This window comes from Sminthopsis crassicaudata, chromosome 5 (assembly GCF_048593235.1).
Source record: "Sminthopsis crassicaudata isolate SCR6 chromosome 5, ASM4859323v1, whole genome shotgun sequence".
NCBI classification, from domain to species: Eukaryota; Metazoa; Chordata; class Mammalia; order Dasyuromorphia; family Dasyuridae; genus Sminthopsis; species Sminthopsis crassicaudata.
The window spans coordinates 186,543,197-186,562,532 of NC_133621.1; the positions used below are offsets into that span (position 1 = coordinate 186,543,197).

Consider the following 19,336-nt stretch of genomic DNA (forward strand, 5'->3'; position numbering starts at 1 on the left):
CCTAATACATCAAATCCAAAGCCAGGAGATAAGCTGGAAGAATGAGAAAAATAAAAAAGAACAAACAAATAAATAAAGCTAATGGGGTGCTCAAAACACAAACACAGAAGAGAATAATCTACAAGAAAAGCTTCAAAAGAAAACATAGCTTTGGCCAAAATCAATCAGAATTCAGAGGGGAAAAAATCAAGAAGGACTTCACAATGTTTTCTCTCAATGAAATGGAGAAAATTGAAAAAGAAATGAGAATTATGGAAGAAAGATTTGGAAGGGGAATTAACAGCTTGTCACAAGCAACAAGTTCCCTGAAAATTAAAATGGACCAAACAGAAGCCAGTAGTTTAATGAGACAAGAAATATTAATTCAAAGTCAAAATTAAAGAGAAAAAAATTACTTGAACACCACAAAACAAGAGTCCAAAAATCATATTTCCAAAAAAAAAAATCCTAAAAGAAACTTCCCAAATTTCTGAGAATCACAGGATAAAATGAAAATAGAAGGAATGTACCAATCACCTTCTGGGAGGAAAAAATATCCTTCCAGAAGCATTTTGTCTAAAATTCAGAAAGAACAGATCAAATAAAAAATACTACAAGGAACCAGAAAGAAAGAATTCAGTTTTGGAGGAACCCAGTCAGAATCAACCATAATTTAGCAACCATCATTATAAAGATGCAAAGCTTAGAAAATTATATTCTAGAAGTCAAGGGATATGAGCTTTTAGCCAAGAATTAGAAAAACCAAGCATAATTATACATGGGGGAAATGAATTTTTTTTTATTTAAATGAGGACATCCAATCATTCTTAATGAAAAGAATACAACTACAAACTTTGAAGTTCAAACACAGTAATTAAAATAAACATATAAAGGTAAATTTAAACAAGGATGGAGGTCTAAATGTGGGAAAACTGCTTATATTCTATTATGAGGAGGTGATACATGTGTCCCCTATGGACTCTATCATCTTTAGCGTTCAAAGACGGATTCTAATTAGACAATTGATCCTGTTATACCTTGGTAATTTTGAAAAAGAATGAAAAGGGAGGGGAAAGAAAAGGGAAAAGAGAACATTAGGGGAATTATTTCATATAACCAGGGTTTGCAAATGGATATCTATACAAATTAGGAGGAGAAAGTATGGGGGAGTTGCTGACCCTTGAACATCAGTAACATCTGAATTGATCAAATAAAGGAAGACTTCACACACACATAAATATATATATATATATATATGTATATGTATATATATATATATATATATATATATATATATATATATATATATATATATATATATATATATATATATACATAAAATGGCACCCACATCTAGAGTTGACTACAGAAATACATTTATTCAACAATGAAACAGGAAGGAAAAGGGAGATGTGGGAATTAAAGGGAATGTGGGTTAAGGGAAGGATTAGTTCTGGCAAAACAAGCCCTAAGGATATTCAAAAATATAACTCCTTTTGAGGTAGAAAATTATGGTCACCTGAAGGGATGTCTATAATTGAGGAATGGTTGAACAAGTTATGACATTTAAATATGTGAGAATTCTATTGTATTATAATGCATGATTAAAGGATGCATTCAGAGGAACCTCGAAAGACATAAAAACTGATAAAAGAAAAAAAGGAGAACAATATATACAAAGACGGCAGTCTGGTAAACTCAAACAATTTGAAAAGAATTAGGAATTCTGAGCAGTGGAGTGACCAGCTACAATTCCAGATTACTGATGAAACATGATACCATGTCCTGTTAGAGAAGTGAAGGATTCAGAGTTAAAATAAACCATAGCTATTTTTTGAATATGGCCAATGTAGAAATGTGTTTTACATAACTGTATAAGTCAAGTAACAAGGGTTTTATTTCTCTTTACTTTATAAAGGTAGAGGAGAGGGAAGTAACTTAGAGAACAAAGGAAATATTTTGCTTATTTTAAAAATGTATTTTATTTTAAAAGATTATTTTTGCTTTCCCATATACATATATATTCTCCGTCCTCAAACTAATGCAGAGATTTGCAGATGAAAGATATGTGAGTAGGATAGATAACTAGGAAAGGAGCACAGAAGGAAAAAATGCCTCATGTCCACAAGCTAAGAAATCTCATCACCCATAGCTCTCTCCAAAGGACAAAGTAGGATGACTAATATAGACTATATCAACTCTGTTAAAATTCATCCTTTACCCATCATCCTTGTTTTTTCATTTTCTATACACAATTTCAGAGCCACTGGAGTCACATTGAAGTATTTCTCAAACCTTTTCTTAGAATTTTGGAACCATGCTCTCTTTTGCAGCTGGTTCTGGGATGCAAGGCTTGAGCACTAGAAAGGCATGCTGCAATAGGAGATAACCCCATTGCAAGATCATCACCAATAAAGTTCAGGAAGAAAAAAGCTGATTTATATAAGGGGTATTAGACTAGGAAGGGGCAATTATTCCAATAAGTTGAAAGCTTGGGTGGATTTAGAGCAGAGCTATCACCAGGGAATTAAGATTCCTTTTCTGTTTTTAAGTTTCCTACATATCATCAACATAAAACAGTAAGAAAGTTGGAGGAGTTTTATTTGGGGGAGGAAAGGATAGAGGAATGCTTGGGTTACTCAATGAACTGCAGATTTGTCTTATTCTCAAGACTATAATTTCACTCTAAGCATCATTAATCAGTTCAAGAATGGTAACCACAGCAATGTGAAGCCACCCTACAATAATCAAGGGGAAGAGTCCCAAGTCCCAGCAAAAGAGGGGAGGAAGGAGAATTCAAAGTTTCTGAAGGGCTGTCGACATGGATAAAAGCTAAAACATCACAGGCTATCTGCTCCCCTACCTCTACCCTCATCATCCCTCCCCACCACATAGGATTACCATGACAACTAGAGCCAAGAAATAACCAGAAAAGGCATTTGAGTGTATCTCAAAACATCAAGAAAGATACAGAACAGGTGGTTGGGCCACTTGGCCTCTGGTTCTCACTATGGCCTGAGTACTATAATGAAATATTTGGGTCCAGATTGGCAACTAAGATTTGTGTCTTCAAATTCAATTTCTTATCAATCTCTCCTTTCTTCTCTTCTCTCCCAATCATATCAAAAGCTGTTCTATAATCCTGTATGAAGTTATGTGACTGATTCTAAGTCAAAAGCAGGACTTATATCCAGCTTTTGTGATTCCAAGGCTGGCTTTCTAGCCATTATAACATATTGATCTCAACTACTTTTGGAAACTAAAAAGGATCTGTTGCAAAATATATATATAGGTCCCCAAACTCTCTCTGTTACTCCAATTTTTAATTCCTTACCCTGAAGTCAAATGTTTCTAGCTAGGGTATCATGAAGATTTTTACTTACATGTCACATTTAGCATTTGTGCCACACAATTTAACTCCCAATTACTTGCTGCTTTATATTCCTTATTGATTTTTAATGTACTAATGAACTTCCTGAGTGTTTTCTGTTTCCCCCCCTGCATTTTATAAGCAACTAGCCCTCTTCTTGGCTCATAGAAAGTGTTCCAAAAATATTTATTAAGTGTACTTACCTACCATTTTTCTCCATGAAAAGGACCCCAAGCATCTAGCCTGTCTTGTAAATCAATATTATCCAGTTGATTAGTTATTTAAATTGTATCAAAGACCTAAATCCCAAAGATATACCCCAATGACATTTCAAGGGTCATTTTATCAGTGGTTCTGAGCAAGATGGGTGGCAAATAAACCAAAACTTTTCTTAGTCCCTGGGTTTGTATCCCAAACTCAAAATTCAAGATCCTACCCTTAATAGAGTAGAAAATACATTTAAAAGAAGGGGGGAATCAAATGTTTTGAAAGGAGAGCTTCCTTTGAAAATCAAGTTTTTCCTCCTTTTTAAAAAAATGGGCTAATTGATTCCATCATGTATGATCCATCTGGCTAAACTAAGCTTTCTTTTTCAGAATCAGATCTAAATTTTTTTCCTCCCTACAACTAACCCAGGGGATGCCCAGGCCTTCACCACAGGGCTCTCCTGGGGGAGGAAAAGGAGGAGGGTATTTTAAGCATACTGGATTTCCTGACCTGGGCCCCATAATCTCAGCTTATACAACATACTAGAATGGGGAATTCCTACCAATGTTAATGGGCAACTTGTAGTATTAAAAACAGCTGCTTGGGAATTTAGGGGGTAGCTGGGTCATATAGCAGATAGGGCACTAAACTTAAAGTCAGGAAGATGTGAGTTCAAATCCAATCTCTGATACTTATTAGCTTCATGACCCAGAAAAAGTAATCCTCAACCTCAGTTTCCTCCTCTATTAAAGGGGAATAATAATAGCATCTACCTCCCAGGGATTTTGCAAGGATACAATGATACAATATTTACAAGGATAAATGATACAATATTTGTAAAGTACAAACCTTAAAGTACTACATGAATTCTAGTAATTATATTACATTATTAATTATTATTATATATGAAGGGTAAAGTTATTCTCTCATATGTTTATATATACATATAAGATATTTTGTATCTTATATGTATATATATATGTTTATATACATTTAAGATATTTTATATCTTATACATATATGTGTATATCTTATATATGTGTATATATCATATGTATATGTGTATATCTTATATATACATACATGTATATGTATTGTATTTATATTATATATCACATATTATACATATGTACATAAAAACTTTGGGTCGGAAACACACAAATTTAATTTTAATATGTATTTTCATGGTTTAGATATATAGTATATAAATATATGTGAATATATATGATAGCCACACATACACACACACACACACACACATATATATATACATATATACACATATATATATGAACATACTTGTGAACTCATAATCAAATTAAATAAACATTTATTAAGTATCTACTATGTGCCAGGCACTGTTCTAAGCACTTTACAAATATCTCATTTGATCTTTACAACAACTTTTTAAGATGGGTGTTGATATTAGATCCATTTCACAGACAAGGAAACTGAGGCAAATAGAAGTAGGTCACATAGCTAGCAAGGTCAGATTTGAATTCAGATCTTCCTGACTCCAGACCTATCCACTATGCCACTTAGTTGCTCTAACCTTTCGGTCTTATCTCTGGCACATACTTGGTCATATGTCCATGGGAAAATTACTCAATTTTTTTGTGTCCAAGATATCTCTCATACAACACCTATGTGTGTATACATTTAAACACATTGTTGTACATTGACTCATCCATTATATATTATCATCCCCATTTTACAGATGAGTAAAATAAAGTTTAGCAAAGTAACTTGTCCATGGTTACATAGATAAGAATGCAAACCAAAATCTACTATTTTTCCCACTATATGAGCTTTTAGAGAATAATTGTTATAAAATATAATAAAAACTAGTTTCTGAGAGACTTGTTTAATACTATGTGTCAGGACCAACAGATAGGACCTCAACTATCAGAGAGATGAGGACTAGATGTCAGAGGTTGAGTATCTAATGGGGTAATTCAGGAAAGGGAATGACAACTAAGGAGCATCCCCCAGTGTTGGGAAACAGTCTCAGAGCTGATGTTACTCTTTGGAGTGGGGTGGGGTGGGGTGGGGTGGAAACCATCCTATGTGTGGAAAGGGAGGAGTGTGGACCAAGGGTGGCATTTAGGCTGTTTGTGGGAGGTAGTTCTTGAGAGCGAGTTTGGCATAAGAAGGATCTACTGGATACATATGAGACCAAGTGGGAAAGTGTGAAATCCCGGGAGCTTAGAAAGAGTAGGCAAAGCAGAGGACACGGTCATTAGGCATGGGAGAGAAGATGTGAAAAGAAAATAAGTGCTAGGACAATGTAGGTAACACTCCCAACTGATTGGTGAAATCTAATTTGCTAGAGACTACATATAGACTTTAATTATAGTATCCCATATCCACAAAGCAGAAAAAGTGACGAAAGGCTGCTGACCAGATTTTGGCTTCTATAGCTTATCTGAATTGGGCATTTCTAAATTCCAATTAATCTGATTTGAGAAAAGAGAGCCAATGATAGAGGTATTTTGAGTGATAAGGCCAGTTTCATGATACCAGAACCTTAAACAAAAGCTTGAAAAACCTAACTTTTCACAGTTAGTCTCACAGGCACCTCTATCTTGTTAAGGATGAAGAAAAAGTCAAGTAGTTAAAGTTTATAGATTCACTCCCAATGAGAATCTCACAAAATTGACAAGTGTCTGTTGGGTGACAGGGTTTAACAAGCCTCTTGCCTCTGGGCCAAATTCAAAGGAAACTTTTATCTACCACACAGGTATTTAGAGGATGATGCTGACTTAACTTCTGAAAATCCATTTGGTTTTGATTCTCCCCAAAATAGGTCCCAGCTCACCAAGTATTCTGCTTTCATCCCCATTCTCCAGTCCAACAAAAATCTAAACCAGATCTGCTGCACTGTGCATTTAGCAGAAACTATATTTACCCATCACCAAATTGTCTTGACGTGTGCTTAATTACTTAAATGCCTTTAATCCTGGGTCTTTTCTTCTAACAAAATGTAAACCAGTTCAGCTGGCTAAATGATAAACCAGATGTTTACAACATACAACTCGGTCTGGCTTCGGTCGAAATAATTAAGACATCATCTCCTGAGTGAAGAGGGGGGCATCCAAAGCTTCTATTTGTTTAAGTGCTCTGACACCAAAAAGTCCATGAAAAGAGAGATCCATCAATCAGCAATTTTCTGTCCACTCAAGGTAACAATAGCTTCCATATGTAGGAATGAGAAGACACGGTCAAAGTGAGGCCTTCATGTTCTCTCTGGCCACAGGACTTCAATGGCAATGAAAACAAAGAAATGGATCTTCATCCCTTCCCTAAAGAATTTCCCTCACTAAAAAAGGCTCTAGATTTGAGATCTTGTAAAAATTTCCCCTGCAGCCCTGTACAATCTAATTTAAGGTATTGATCTTGAGATGTTAATCAACCTGAAAAAAATTAATTCAAGTTTAAGAGAAATCAGACTGTCATTAAGTACTTTTGAATCAAAATGTTTTCATAGCAGTCCTTTTCACATGAATTTCACACTAATTCACACTTTAAGGCTACAAGTTATACCTATCACATGACCTTAGAAAAGCTACTCCTCAGTTGAAAGTCATATTAAAAGTAAATGGCTTAAAAACACTCTGGCTGGTTATTATAGTTTATTTAGCTCCACAGAAGACACAGAATGGGTTTATATAAAAGTCTCTCAACTAATAACTCTCCTGCCCATTCTACAGGATTTTGAACATCTCCTCCCCTTCTCTTGGATCTTACATTCCTTCAGAAACTTTTCAATCCATGCCTCCTAGTGTCCTGAGTGCTATATAGAATCCCATTATTAATACAAGGACAGAGATAATTCTGATCAATGACTAAATAACTATGGATATCAAATGTTCAATTTTTTATTATTGTTAAGAAATATCTTTTAAGTCATGATTCTGCTCTACTAAGTTAAATGTCTTTAAAAAAATTAATATGTAATAAACATACCAGTATCTTTTATTCTCTGCACCTTTTATCATGTGACTATAAAGATGTAGTCTGCTCTCAAAATTATTTGTAAAAATCATCTATTCCTTTCTGATATATTTAGCCAGGGTAGTATCAATGTTTGGAAATGAAAAACATTGATTCCTGAATGTATAGATCATGTTTATAAAAATTTTACAAATATGAGGAAATAATAGTAGTATAAATAAGGTGTATTGATTGATAATTACTGATGACTTCTCAATTACTTTTTTATAGTTTGATAGGGTTTGAGCTTTTTCCATTATTTTCTTATCAATCATAGGTGTACTTTAAAAATCTAACTTTGTTTATTCCTTGATTATCTTCATTGGTTTTTTTTATACAGCACCATCTTTCTTTTTTACTGGAAATATTTCCTTTTGTACTTTCAAGATTTTTTTCATAAAAGTATCTTATCCTCCCAGATTTTGTTTCCACATAGAAGTTTAGGCTACAGGCTCTAACCTATTCTTAATCTTTTAAAAATCTACTCTTTCAAACGTTAATGTGTATATTGGACTTTGTTCGAGTTTCTTTTCATAATTTATCCTAAAATCTAACACAGAATAATCACTTTACTGCTAAGAAACCCATCATGTCCACTTCTCCAATCTATCCCTCCTAATTGGTAGGGACCAATTTGCCTTTCTTTACTTCCTCCACATTTTGAAGAATGAAGTTATCACTAAAGTAATGCAAATATTTTCCTAATGCTATCATTTCAGCAGTGAAGAGAGCTCCACTATGTGGTCCCAGGAAACTCTTGCTTCTATACAAGTATTTTTGTCTATTTCTCAAACTATGTCTCCCTTCTGTCCCAGTAATTTGTGGATTTTGTTAAGAGTTTCTTGATTGAATTTTGTTTCCTTTAAATTACTGAGCAAAAATACTATGTATACTACTATTCTTCCTATATTGTAGTTGCTCTGCTCTTTGGAACTTAGCGTGGTCAGTATATATAAGGTTACTTTCTCCCTTTCATTTTTAAGCCATTTTGATCACATTTTCAATATTCTAGTAAATCTCTTTTTCTAATCCTTGTTAGATGCACTGTCCCTAGCCAATAATTCTACACTTTAAGTCATGGCCCAAAAAAATCCCTATCTATTCTCATATACTTTCTTAACAACTCTTCATATCTTCTGAAAAATTTAATTTCAATATATACAGCTATTATGAATAATTTTTAAATTACTATCTTCAATATTTCCACTTTCTTGTTCAGTACTCCATTCTCTCTAGCAGTGCTTTTATTCCCCTAGATTTCTTCTTGTTAGATATAATTTCCTGACACAGGATTCACTGAATGTTGACATTAGTATTTATAATTTAAAAGTCTTGGAAGGTTCTCTATCCCATCATAGATATATCCCTCAACAAAGCATAATGATTCTTTATGATTAGGATCATGCCTACAATTAGCTAATTTAGCAAAAAATCATTATAAATGACTATTCATCTCTTCTTCCATTCATCCTTATACTTTGAAATGATGTGATCTAATGATTCATTTTCTAAGTCCATATCAAGTCCTAAAGGTAAGCCATGGAGTAGCTCAATACTTCCCAATCATTAGTTTCTGGGTTAGCATTCTTCTACAATGCTGAAATTTCTTTCAATCCACCTACCAAAGGTCCTTACTTAATGAAAACCAATAAACTTAAAACAGGACCTCTTCTCCCATTCAAAACCTAGCTCATTTTACCCCCTCAAAATCATGGTCCCATGTCCTGAATCATTGAGAGGCACTGTGCTGATGTTATAGATATTAGAGAAGTTGATAGGAGAACAAAATGGAGTTCTTTTACCAGGCTCCATATAGTTTGGGATGGAAAACATTGACTCTTGAAGTAACTCCTTTTAATTCTGATATTTCATGAAATTTTAAAATCAGATATAAAGCAAACATGGAAATTGTCATATACATGCATACAACTACTAAAAGTCATGCTGGTTCAGAAATTAAGGTTTCATTACCTAGGTTATTTGCTATATACACCTAATGATGAGATTTCTCCAAGGAGAGCTAATTCTACCAAGACTAGTCTCTAAACTGGCATCCCTGAATAGAGTATCTAAGCAAAGTTATTATTCCCACAATCTTTTTTCCTCCATCATGCTAAAAATGCTAAAATGATAACACAAAGCAAGTGGGACAAATTCCTTAGAACCATAGGCAACTGAGTTGGGAAAATTCTTGGATGTCACATCATGTTTGAATTCCTTATTTTAGTTAAACAGTTCCAGATTTGGTAAAATGACTTGCCTAAAGTCACTTGTTTGCTCCATGGCAAAACCAATCTCAGAATGTAGATCTTGTCTGATTCCTACTCCAGCATTCCTTCTACTAAACCATTTGTTTTTTTTTGGAATTTTCTCTTCTGGGGTCCTTGGAAGGAGTTTTGCCTTTTCATTCTGAAGGAAACACTACTAGACTAGAAGAATCAAAAGGTCTATTTGCCTGTTGTTTTCTTGTCCTCTTCCAAGCCCCTGTAGCAGATTTTCACACAAACCTGAATGAAGGTAGTGACAAAAGGATGGTTCAGACCAGCCAAAGCATTGCAGGGGAAATCCCATTGTATGACAAACTTAAGATTAATAACTATTCTCATTGTAAAAAAGAGAGAGAGTGTGTGTGTGTGTAGCTTTCCTAATGTAAAAGAATTGACTAATAATCTTAAATGGGAGTTCCTTTGCACTTATTAATTTATAAATACATGACTATATTTTCAGAATAAAAAAATAAGGTCACAGGGTAATTAACATTGCCTTGCTACAATAACTTGTTGGGCTTCTGTATTAGAGCAGTGCCTTTAACAATCAGTAACATTCTAGCAGAGCAGTACAAGCACAGAACTGCCCACCCCGCAGACTACACACCCTTGTTTTGGATATTAAACTTCAGTTAGAACAGACTAAGATCACATTAGTTTTTTTCTGACAGCCATGTCACACTGCTGACTCATACTAAGCATTCCTTTAGTCAGAGAAGTCATAATCCCTAAAAGCCAAATCTTTCTCAATTCTTGGAAACCATATGTAGTGAAAAAAGCACAGGACTTGGGAGTGAGAAGAACTGAATTTGAGTTCTATGTATGGAAGTACTCATTGTGCAACCCTAAAAATGGACCCTCCTTTCTTTGGATCTCAGTTTTCAACATCTGTAAACTGAAGGGTTGGGGCTGATTATTTCTAAGATCTATAATTCAGTAATTTTATGAAGCTAAATTTTTTTTTTTTAAAAAGCTCTTCTAGAGTTTCCCAGAAATTAATGGTAAAGAATCTTAAAATTTTCATTCAAATTTGGGGAATATCATTCCATTTATATTAATTGAGTAGCATGGAATTCCTCAAAAGAAATCTTAAGAGCAAAGAACCCCAGGATTTGCTTTTACCAAGGTATTCTTCTGAGACTTTGGGGGAACTAGAATTCCAGACTTTACAATCTGGGGCCAATCTGCTCATTAAATATTTTCTTAAACTTCTTAATATTATTTATTTTCATGATTATCTCTCCTATCTCCACACATTTGTTTATGTCATCCCTAGTTACAGAATGAAGTTCCTCTGTCGTGTCTGTCTCTATCTAATAACAATAATAGTTCATTATTTATTTATCACTTTGAGCCTGACAAAGAACTTTGTTCAGAATGATATTAGAGCAGAAAAAAGTATCATTATTGTTACTATTTTATAGATAAAGAAACTGAGGCACAGAGGATCAAATATCTTGCTTAAAATCACCCAAGTTATAAATTCTAGAACATTTACTTTATTATAGGTTCAAGTCCTTCCCTTGCTCCTTGATCCAAATCTGTTGTCACCTCTTACCTTCTCTGACTCCTACTTACCCGATCTCTAAGGTGAAAATGACTTCTCTATTTTTAAATTTTTAAATCACTTTGCCTTGATTTCACTTATCCTATTTTTGTTAGTTATTTGTATACCTCATTATTGAATTTTAAACTGTATAACAATAGAACTCAAGTTTTAGCTATCATTTTATATCTATTGTTTAGCAAGTGACTTTTTAGAATTAGGCACTCAAAGAACATTGACTTCATGAAGAAATGAATAAAACAACTTTGGGGGAAAACATCTCTGAGGAAAAACATGTCTGCAAAATTTTAAGGGTTGCCATGTAAAAATACAACTAGTTCTACATTATTCTATACATTAGAGGGAGACAGAATTTGACTTCTTATTAATCAAAAAAATTTTCTACATTTCTAATAATGGAATAAAAATAGAAATAAAATAGAAATATTAAAATAGAAATGGAAAATAAAAATAGAATAAAAATAAAAATTCTACATTTATGAGCTAGTGAGTTTCCTACCTCTATGGGGAAAATCAGGAAAAATTATTGGAAATCTAGGGATAAAGGCAATTAAATATGAACTAAATTCTTAGTTTTTTTTTGTTTTTTTTTTTTGTTTGTTTGTTTTTTATCCATCGATAAGGAAGAAATAGCAAAGCACGGTGGAAAGAGAAGTGATTTTTTTTTTAACCTTCAAATCCCAATGTTCAAGAATTTCAAAAATTTTGCTAAAGAGAATAAAATTTTTCTATTCCTTTTGACTCAGCAGTGCCATTACTGGGTCTGTATCCCAAGGAAATCTTAAAAGGAAGAAAAAGGACCCACATGTGCAAAAATGTTTATAGCAGCTCTTTTTGTGGTAGCAAAGAATTAGAAAATGAGTAGGTGCTCATCAATTGGGGAATGACTGAACAAGTTGTGGTAGGTGAAGATAATGGAATATTATTGTTCTATGAAAAATGATGATCAAGCTGATTTTAGAAAAGTTTAGAAAGATTTACATGAACTAATGCTGAGCAAAACAAGGAGAACCAGGAATACGCTGTACACAATAAGAGTAAGAGTGTGATGGCCAGCTATGAAAAACTTGGTTCTTCTCAATAGTTTAAGGATCCAAAACAATCCCAATAGACTTTGGACAGAAAATACCATCTGCATCCAGAAAAAAGAACTAAGGAGACTAAATATAAATCAACACATATATGTTCACTTCTTTTTTCTGTTTTTTTTTTAATTTATTTTTTTTAATCTCTTCCATGGTTTTTCCCTTTTGCTCTAATTTTTCTTTCTCAATATGATTCATAAAGTATATTAAAAATAAATAAATTTTACTAGGAAAAAAAACAAAAAAAGAATGAAATTCTTCAATGAAATGAGAACTTAATTATTAAGGTTGAGGAAACATTCAAAATCATCTAGATTCCTGCAAGGCTCACATTACACACCACCTCCTATAGAAAGCCTTTGTGATACTCCTAGTAGGTGCATTCCCCAACACAAAACACAGTGTCTTCCACATAACAGGCATTCAATAAATGTTTGTTAGATTGGATAAAGTCTAGTCTAACACACTCATTTTACAAAGGAGAAAACTGACAGCTAGAGAGATTAAGTAATTGGCTCAGAATCATTTATAGTAAGTGGACAACCTGTGAATCAAACTCAGGTCCTCTGGTTCAAAACCCAAGATTCTTTCCACTGTACCCAGTACATCTCACTTGAGATGGAAGACCCCTAAGGTCTCAACCATCTCTTAGGGTTGCTTCTCATGTTTGCACTCATGTTTGATTTTTAGTGACACATTTGGGAATTTCTTGGCAAGGATACTGGAACAGTTCACCATTTCCTTTTCCAAACTCTTAAAATTCTTTAATTCACATATGCACCTTCTAATTCTGTTATTGTGCCTGTTCTATCTGTCAGCATGAAGGCTGATATAATACCAGACTGTAAGCAAGCAGAGGTCCAGAACTGTATCTGTCTAAAATGTTTCTTATCACCTCCATAACACTGTTGGAAAACAGATGGCTAATAAATATATTTCAAAGTTACTGACAGCAAGGGTAAGCAAGAGCTGGAGGTAGGTGAGGGGTGGTGGTAAATAAAGAGAGAAACAAAAGCAATTGTGCTGAGATGTGAATTTGTGGAAGGGACAAGAGCCAGGGCAGCAGGGACCTCTGCATGAATGGTATGATAGCTGATCTTTTTAGAAAAAGTCTGTGCTTTCTCAGCCTTTACTGAAGCACCCATCTGTGTTTGTGTGTGGGTTGAGGGTGGCACAGGAGGGATTGTTTATTTTTGTTTTTTTCCCCCCACCAACTGAGTTGTTGAAAGAACAGTATTTGGCCACCTTGGCAGCTCCATCAGCACTCTCGTCCAAGTGATGGTAAGCAAGTAGTACTCACCCATCGTGTTGTTGGCTCGAGAACAGGATGTACGTTTCAAGATTTCATGCACCTAAAGAAGGAAGACAGGAAAGCTATGAGACCAATTATTGTGTCCCTGGGCAACATAAGGATTTGAACAACACACACTAGGGATTGGGGGAAAGGGGAGAGTGGAGAAGAATATACATGCATCTTGAGTGAGCTAGAGAAAAAGCCAAGCATATGTTGAACTCATGTACTGAATGCCAAACCCAATCAAACTTGAATCCTTTGAGAGAACAAAAAATTTAACTCTCCCACACATTATCTCCTCTTCATCCCACCTGGAAACAAATATGTAAAATACAACACACTGTCACCCATATACTATTATTCATTATGCATACACCACTCTCTGGGATTACATTGGTAACCTCCTAAAAACCTCTTCCAATTCCCCAAAGCATAAAAATACAGTGAACATCTGTAAAACTCCAAAAGGAGCTGAAGCAATGACCAGTCTGTGAGAAGCAAGATAGAAGTCTTCAAGTAGGATGTTGGAACTTAATGAGAGGAAAGAAATTTCAGCAAACAGCTTCCCTTTCCCCCATTCATGACTGTGGATACTAGTATAATTCTGGACTCATATATATTATGACTTAGTGATTGATCTCTGATGGCTTTCATATGTTAATTTTGCCTTTCCAATTAGGTGGAAAACTTCTTGAGGACAGGGAGCATGTTTCATATTTCTTATGTGTCCTTCACAGAATCTGAGAGATGGTTGAGAACACAGTAGGAACCTAATAAGTAGGATGTTTTAAAATCCATATGTCAAGGAAAAAAAAAAATTCAAAATAGTAACTATATATGTGACCTATTCTAAGGCCTGAAGAAGATGAAAAATTAGCTTTGGTTATAGACTGTAACTTCAAGGATCTTATAATTTAGTAGGGACTATGAGACAATGGATCAAGGTTCTATGGGCATATTAGAAAGCCATCTGGTCTAACCACTTTGTTTTATAGATGTTAAAAATGATGTTCATACTTTAACATATTTAACATGTATGAGACTACCTGCCATCTAGGGGATGGGGTGGAGGGAAGTAGGGGAAAAGTTGAAACAGAAGTTTTTGCAAGGATCAATGTTGAAAAATTACCCATGCATATGTTTTATATATAAAAAGCTATAATAAAAAAGAAAATAATAATAATGTTCAAAAAGTTAAGGGAAATGACCACAGGTGACATGGTGACATAAAGCCAGATCATGAGATTCCAAATCTAAAAAAATTTCAACTGAACCACTCTGCCTCCTAAGAGAAATTAGGTAAGCCTACAATTCTACCTTTTTAAGATTTTCATGAAAGTCTGTGCATGGGCAAAAGGGATGAGAATTTTAGTTTTTTCTACTTAGAACTAATCTAGGAGGCATCATAGTACATAGTCTGCAGTCTGGAAGACTCAAAGTCCTGAAATCAAAACTGTCCTCAGATATTTACTAACTGTGTAATTCTGGGCAAGTCACTTAACCACATTTGCCTCAATTTCCTCACCTGGAAAATGATCCAGAGAAGGAAATGGCAAACTATTCCAGTATCTCTGCCAAGAGAACCCCAAATGAGGTTATAGAGAGTCAGATATGACCAAAACAAATCAACTACAACTTCAAGACTATATGAGTTATTCAGCATAAATGTTATTTCAGGTTGATGATGAGATTTAAAGGAAGGGGATACCTCAGAGCGTTAGCTAGGTGGTACATTGTGCAGAGTGCTGGATATGGAGTGCAAAGACCCAAGTTCAATCTCAGATGCTCAATTACTGTGTCATCCTGAGCAAATCACTTAACCCCTATCTGCCTCATTTGTAAAGTGGAGATAACCACATCACTTATCTACCAGGTTTGTTGATCATTAAAATAATTAAAAGTGTCTGACACATAGGAGATGTTATATATTTTCTTTCCCCTTCTGAAAGGTTGTATTTGGGAGGACTCAAATTTGGATAACTGATTGATAGGGTCTGAAGATGAATATTTATGCCTCTCTACCAGGCTATTCTAAATTGCACTGAAAATTGATGCAAGATAAACATCTGGCTCATCCTGACCTCTATGAAGCAAAGGATACAAAGAGGAGAAGTATATTTGTCTTGTTATTTGGGCCAAAAGGCAGATGATTGGGACAAGGGCAGATTCCAACACTTCATTGAAGAGTCTATGCTTCATGGGAAAGCAAGGTGGGGCTGTGAGAGCAGGGTTGTCACTCCAACACTGCTTTCATCTCATATTTTAGCCCCAGAGTCAGTGGGAGTGGCATTTAAATAACTTCCAGTAAAACTGGATCCAGCAGCCTTTAATTCTGTGTGTAATATGAGGCAGTAATTAAACAGTGATAATAATTAGGAACAGTATTTATGTAGCATTTTATTATTTTACAAGCATTTTGTAATTATCAGTTAATCCCCCTAACACCCTATAACTAAAACCACCCCCTGGCCTTGAGAGACAGACAGAGATTTTAGCCACTTGCAATAACACCAAATCAAGGGAGTGGATAAATGTATGTTTCTTGCCACAGGAACAAAAAAGAAATACCTATAAAACAGGTTAGCTTCTTTCTGATGAAACCATTGTACCCTTGTTATTATTCAGTTCTTTTCAGCTGTGTCTAACTTTTCGTGACCCCATTTAGGACTTTCTTAACACAGACACTGGACTAGTTTGTCCTTTTCCAGCTCCTTTTATAGATGAGGAAATTGAGGCAAACAGGATTAAGTGACTTGCCCAGGATCATTCAACTACTAAGTGTCTGAAGCCACATCTGAACCTTCCAGACTCCAGATTTTATGTACTATAGCATCACCTACATACTTACCCTAAATGAGTCCTGAGTGTATTCTCAGGATAACAAATCTCAAGCCATTATAAGGCTTCTGAATAGAAAAGCACTAAAGGAGTCATCCTTTTCCTTGTCTTGCCTCCAGACATTCCTGAAATGTGTACAGCTGTAGGCAGGTAAAAATCTAGTTCTTTCTTAATGATATTTAGGAACCTGAATATTTAGGAACATATTACCAATCTGGGTCTCAATTTCTTTATCTGTAAAACTGGGGCATTGGAAGAGACTGATGACCTTTAAAATTCTTCTAGCTTGTTTTCTTACCTTTCTGTCTCCCCTAAAGCTGTCTTCTCTACTTCCTTCCCAATGGAAAATAGAATCTGCCCCTAAAACCATTTGAAATTTTGATACGCTAACTTTGGCTTTGTCTTGCTAGGATCAACAAAACTTTCTCACCATCTTCATGTCATACCTTGGAAGAGAACTCCTCCTTCACTCTCTGATTTTCATCTTCCATTTAAATACTTTTTCTATCAGACTGTAAACTCCTTGAAGAGAGGGACCATCTTACTTGTATTTATGTCTCCAGCACTTCAGTTCCCATTTAAGTATTTTCTCCATCAGAATGTAAGCTCCTTGAACAGAGGGACCATCTTACTTGTATTGATGTCCCTAGCACTTAGTATTAGTATCTGGCACATAGTAAGTGCTTGACAAATGCTTTTGCTATCTATCTAAATCTTAGAATCTCCAAAAAGGGATCATTTTATTGCTATCCTCAGTCAACCTCAATCAAGTGTTCCTCTGGCTTATTATCTTAACCACTAGAAATGTCTTTCAGGTGCCCAAATCTAAGTCATTGCAACATTAACTTCTTTCCAAACGTTCAAAGAAAACACAATTTTAACTTCCACTGGGTGGCATTGGGCAATTTTATGCTACCCCCAGGGTTCCTTTGTCATTTTGTCTCTCTTTGAAAATTTAATTCTTGGAACAAATAAAAACAAAGGAGTAAGCAAATAAAAACTATACCTCTATTAACTCATTTAAAGTTCCCTTGAAGGGAACTTGTCTCCCTTGTGTCTCTTAAAAGGAACCATGTTAACAAATGTTTAGTAACCAACAGCAAAGGGCAACTGGAGATTCCATTAGCAGACTCATGCTTGCTAAGGAACTAAAAAATCTGAAAAGAAAGCATATGCTTATCATACTGAAAGGGCTTCAGCCAAAGTAAGATCCACATGATTAGACTTTCTGTAGAGTAAGTTGGCTCTTGCTATTCGGTAAACATTTTTTGTAGAGCTTTTCATGATAAAAATAAATGGTTTAAGAACTCCTTGGAGAGGAGAAAATAAGGAGGCAGAGGATAAGGGAAAATGGCAAGATACTCCCACTGGTCATTGATTGGAGAATGGCTAAATAAATCATCATACATAAATGTAATGAATATTTCTGTGCTATAAGGAATTATAAATATGATGAAAACAGGAAGTATAAGAAGGCAAGTGAACTGATACAAAGTGATCTAAGCAAAGCTAGGAAAAAACATTCACAATGACCACAACTATGGATGGAAAGAACAACAAAGCACTTAAAATGGATTGCTGTAAATTATAATATCCAACCTTGGCCCCAAAGAAGATAGATGCAGGCATCTCCCCACCTTCCTTGCAGAGGCAGAGAACCAATCCTCTATACTAGACTTTCCTAATGTGTTGGTTTTAATGAACTTTTTATTCATTCTTTATTATAAGTGATAATCTCAAGGAGATATTAGGAAGGGTTTTATTAGGAAATGTAGGTGATATAAAAGCAAAACCTATTAAAATGTTAGGAATAGTATTATATTGAAATTTAGGAGACCTGAGTTCTTGTCCTAGCATTTACTGCTAACTTATAATATGGACTTGGTCATGTTACTTCAAAAGCTTCTGGGTCACAAATTTCAGATGTGCAAATCTAGACTTAGCTCAATGTCCTCAGAACTAACTATAGGACCATCTAATATTCTAGGATTCTGAAATTATCAGAATGGCCTTAGGGAAGAGTGTGCAAAGGGAAGGTTTGCTTCCCAAACTATCAAGCATAGTGTGATTTATTTGCCATCCCTTTTGCCATTAGGATTTGCTGCACTGTTGCTTTGCAACCTCTAAGCAAATAGTGTATGAATCAGCAGACAGGTGCTTTTTTCCTGCTTTTTTTCTGTGGGTAATCACAATCCCATCCATTTGCCAGCTATACTTGCTTGTTTACTTACAATGCGGCTCCTAGTAGCATTGTCAAAGAAAGTGTCCTTGTCTTGGATGTTGTACCTGTAGAGAGAATGAAAAGTGATTATGAACTTCTTCCACAGATTATATATTGTCACAACATGTACTGGCTGGGTAATGACCAGGAAAAATCCAACAATTTCTAAATTGGAAGGAGCTTTAGAGTCTATCTAGATCTACCTATAACCCATTAGTAATTTCTTCCATAATATCAATCAATCAAAAGACATGCATTAAGCACCTACTATAATTTCAAGCACTATACTAGGACCTCAGGATACAAATACAGGAACAAAAAACAAAATAAGCTCTTCTTGCTATGAGCTTAAATTCTAATGAATGAAAGAAAAGTGCATGTAAAAGTATAATCAGTATAAATATAAATGAACATCAATATGTATCAAGTAATTAAATAACAAAGATGTTTGGGCACTAGAATTTGGGGGGATCAGGAAAAACTTCATGTAGAAAATAGTACCTAAGCAGCATTCT

At 34.7% G+C, this 19,336-nt stretch overlaps 1 protein-coding gene across 2 annotated transcripts in view; it reads right to left on the reverse strand.

The window, feature by feature from the left end:
* ANO2 (anoctamin 2) overlaps positions 1-19,336 on the reverse strand; it is a 531,090-nt gene that overhangs the window by 325,883 nt on the left and 185,871 nt on the right. For both annotated transcript variants that reach the window (XM_074269016.1, XM_074269017.1), the window contains 2 exons: positions 18,832-18,886; positions 13,769-13,820 (listed from right to left, as the gene is read on the reverse strand). In XM_074269016.1, coding sequence (XP_074125117.1) covers positions 13,769-13,820; positions 18,832-18,886 — 107 coding nt within the window. The remainder of the gene's footprint in view (positions 1-13,768; positions 13,821-18,831; positions 18,887-19,336) is intronic.